Raw genomic sequence first — 2,740 nt, 5'->3', positions numbered from 1 at the left:
ATGTCTTAATTGGAGAAAGTAAATGATGATATAATTATGCTGTGAAATAATTCAACAATGATATAAGGAAGTACTAATATAAGGTCTGGTGATATAATGTATAAGGTTAAGAACTTACTATAATGATATTTCGCTGCTGATAAGGCAATTCTAATAGGGGAACAAATGAAAACTGGTATATACAGGCAGCGATGCCTTGTTGAATAATGAAGGAATAAGATCTCTGTTTGAAGGTATGAAATGCAAGATTAACAATGAATAGAAGTATATTCTCTGGGGGAAAATAATGCTAATGTTAACTGAATATATATTGTAGAAGGAAAATGAGACCTTTAGTTACATTAGAGGAAATATCTGAGATGGTAAACATTATTTGAAGATGTAGATGTTAAAACAACCGTAGTAAAAAAAATAAAAAATAAAAAATGTGTAATAAAAAATAAAAATAATTTAAAACAAAACAAAACAAAACCCAGTTCTGAAGTTCCTATGGCCATTCCTCCCCCGCCCCACGGTCAAGTGATTGCACTTCAGGTACTTGGTAACTGATCCACATTTACAGCCATTTGCAGCATCCCATGGTCACATGAGCATGTTTTAAAACATTTTTGCTGAAAACTAGCATTTATTTCTGGTTTTCAGCAAAACTGGCCCCTAGTGAACCATTGATTCATTTAGTTACTGCAGCAGTTGCTAAACAATAACTTAAATTTTTTTTGTAGAATCGGAGTCATGTGGGTGACTCATTTTATGATCATCCCAACTTATGACCATGATGGTCTGGTTCGTAAGTCGAAGACTACCTTATAGTCGTAAATCAAGGACTACCTGTAAGCCCTTATTTCTGTTGTAATCTTGATCCTAGTTATATCAAGAGGAAAGTCATTGCAGTACCATCTGGAGGGGTCTTCCTATAGTATAGAAAAGATGGCTTCAGGATGACCTTTAGATGGATCAAAATGAGGAGATTCAATTCTTTTCCCCACTGAACTACTTAGTCATAACCATCCAGCATGTGGAAATGCTACAGATTATTGTCATGAAATTCATATTTAGCAATAACAATAGCACTTGGGTTTATATACCACTTCACAGTACTTTACAGCCCTCTCTAAGCAGTTTCCAGAATTAGCATATTGCCCCCAACAATCTGGGTCCTCATTTTACCCACCTTGGAAGGATAGAAGTCCGAGTAAACTTTGAGCTGGTGAGAATCGAACTGCTTACAGTTGGCCGAATTAGCCTGCATTGCTGCATTCTAACCACTGCGCCACCACTGCTCTCAACCATAATTTAGCTCAACCATTACTGGTAAGAGTTAAGCGAACCAAGCTTGCGGGAGACCTGCGTGAAGGAGACAAAAGTGAAGTTTTCCTACTGATCAAGTTTGATCTTTTTTGCTAGTTTGGGGATAATCCCTCTTAGCGAGCGCAATCCCATCCTCTGTTCTTCATACCAAATATTGTCCATAGCTGCGGTGTCCTTCCGAGCAATGAGGCAGAAAGGAGATCTGGTTTCTATCTGAGACTGTGGATGATGGATATACATGTACTTGTATAAGAGGCAGTAGGGACACCGCCTCTGCCCTTTGGCATGCTCGTGGTATATTTGGCTATGACACACTTGACTCAAGCCCATTCCTTTTTCTCTTTTTGCATTATCTGTCCGGGCAAAAAAAGGCCAATTCTGTGAATCCTTCAGGAATTCAATGTCACCATACATTAAGTCAGCATGTTCCTGCAACATTCTCATATTCAGGAACTGGCTGTTATATTTTACAACAGTGGATAGTAAAGCTAGTGGACTTCCATCCCCAAAGCACCCAATTCTCCACATCTCTTCTTCACCAGAAAGGGAGAAGTAGACGATGTTGCAAGAGCGAGCACCTGACATCCCAGCCTTGCTTAGCACCTTCAGCTTCTCCTTGAATTTCTTGGTAGATGAGTTGAAGCTTCCACTTGTGATGGAGAAACCAATGCCAGCGTTCTTCACTATTCGGTCTAATCCCTGACGGATGGCATGAAGTGATGTGGCCAGAAAATAAGAACCATCTGTTTTCTTCACATTGACATAGAAATCCTCCAGGAGTTCATTGAGTTTCACTGCTGGAATCTGGGTCATAAGGATCGAGAAGATATAAATTAAATTTCATGGGTTATTTCCTTCCCTATACTTTTGTTTGAGGTACTCATTTTGGATTGGGTTGAAACTTCCACAAATATATTGTACTTCTGACAAACAAGCCAGTTACTTGCTTCTCCTTCTCCTCCTCCTCAATTTTGGGGCAAATCTAATACTTTTCATTGTCTTAGGAAAAGCATAATAAATTGAGCCCCAAATTTATGTTGTTAATTGACAAAGTGGTTAAGTCAATTTTGCCTCATTTTATGACTGTTCTGACCACATTTGTTAATTGAATCACTGCAGTTGTTAAATTAGTTACATGGCTGTTAAGTGAATCTGGCTTCTCCATTGACTTTGCTTGTTGCAAAAGATGATCGCATGACACCAGGACACTGTAACCGTCATAAATGTGAGTCAGTTGTCAACCATCCGAATGTAACTCACGTGACTACAGAGACACTACAACAGTCATAAGTGTGAAAAACGACCACAAGCCAGTTTTTTCATTGTTGTAACTTCGAATGACCGCTAAGCAAACTGTTGTGAGTTGAGGACTACCTGTAAAGGTATCATCTTTCATTCTGCATTGGTTACAGGAAATGTCTTTCGTTGCCAT

General features: G+C 38.8%; 1 protein-coding gene across 1 annotated transcript; it reads right to left on the bottom strand.

The window, feature by feature from the left end:
• Positions 1–482: 482 nt before the first annotated feature.
• LOC106548715 (uncharacterized protein KIAA1958-like) lies at positions 483–2,124 on the bottom strand (the record flags this gene model as incomplete). The annotated part of the gene is given in 1 exon segment (XM_014066146.2): positions 483–2,124. A coding segment is annotated over 1 exon segment (819 nt), but the record flags the coding sequence as incomplete, so codon positions are not given.
• Positions 2,125–2,740: the final 616 nt, after the last annotated feature.

Source organism: Thamnophis sirtalis, unplaced genomic scaffold (genome assembly GCF_051295495.1).
Source record: "Thamnophis sirtalis isolate CommonGarterSnake01/CBP01778 unplaced genomic scaffold, rThaSir2_p1.2 scaffold_5, whole genome shotgun sequence".
Lineage (NCBI taxonomy): Eukaryota > Metazoa > Chordata > Lepidosauria > Squamata > Natricidae > Thamnophis > Thamnophis sirtalis.
Note: the sequence above shows the minus strand (reverse complement) of the source record. Positions and strands in the feature narration are given on the sequence as shown.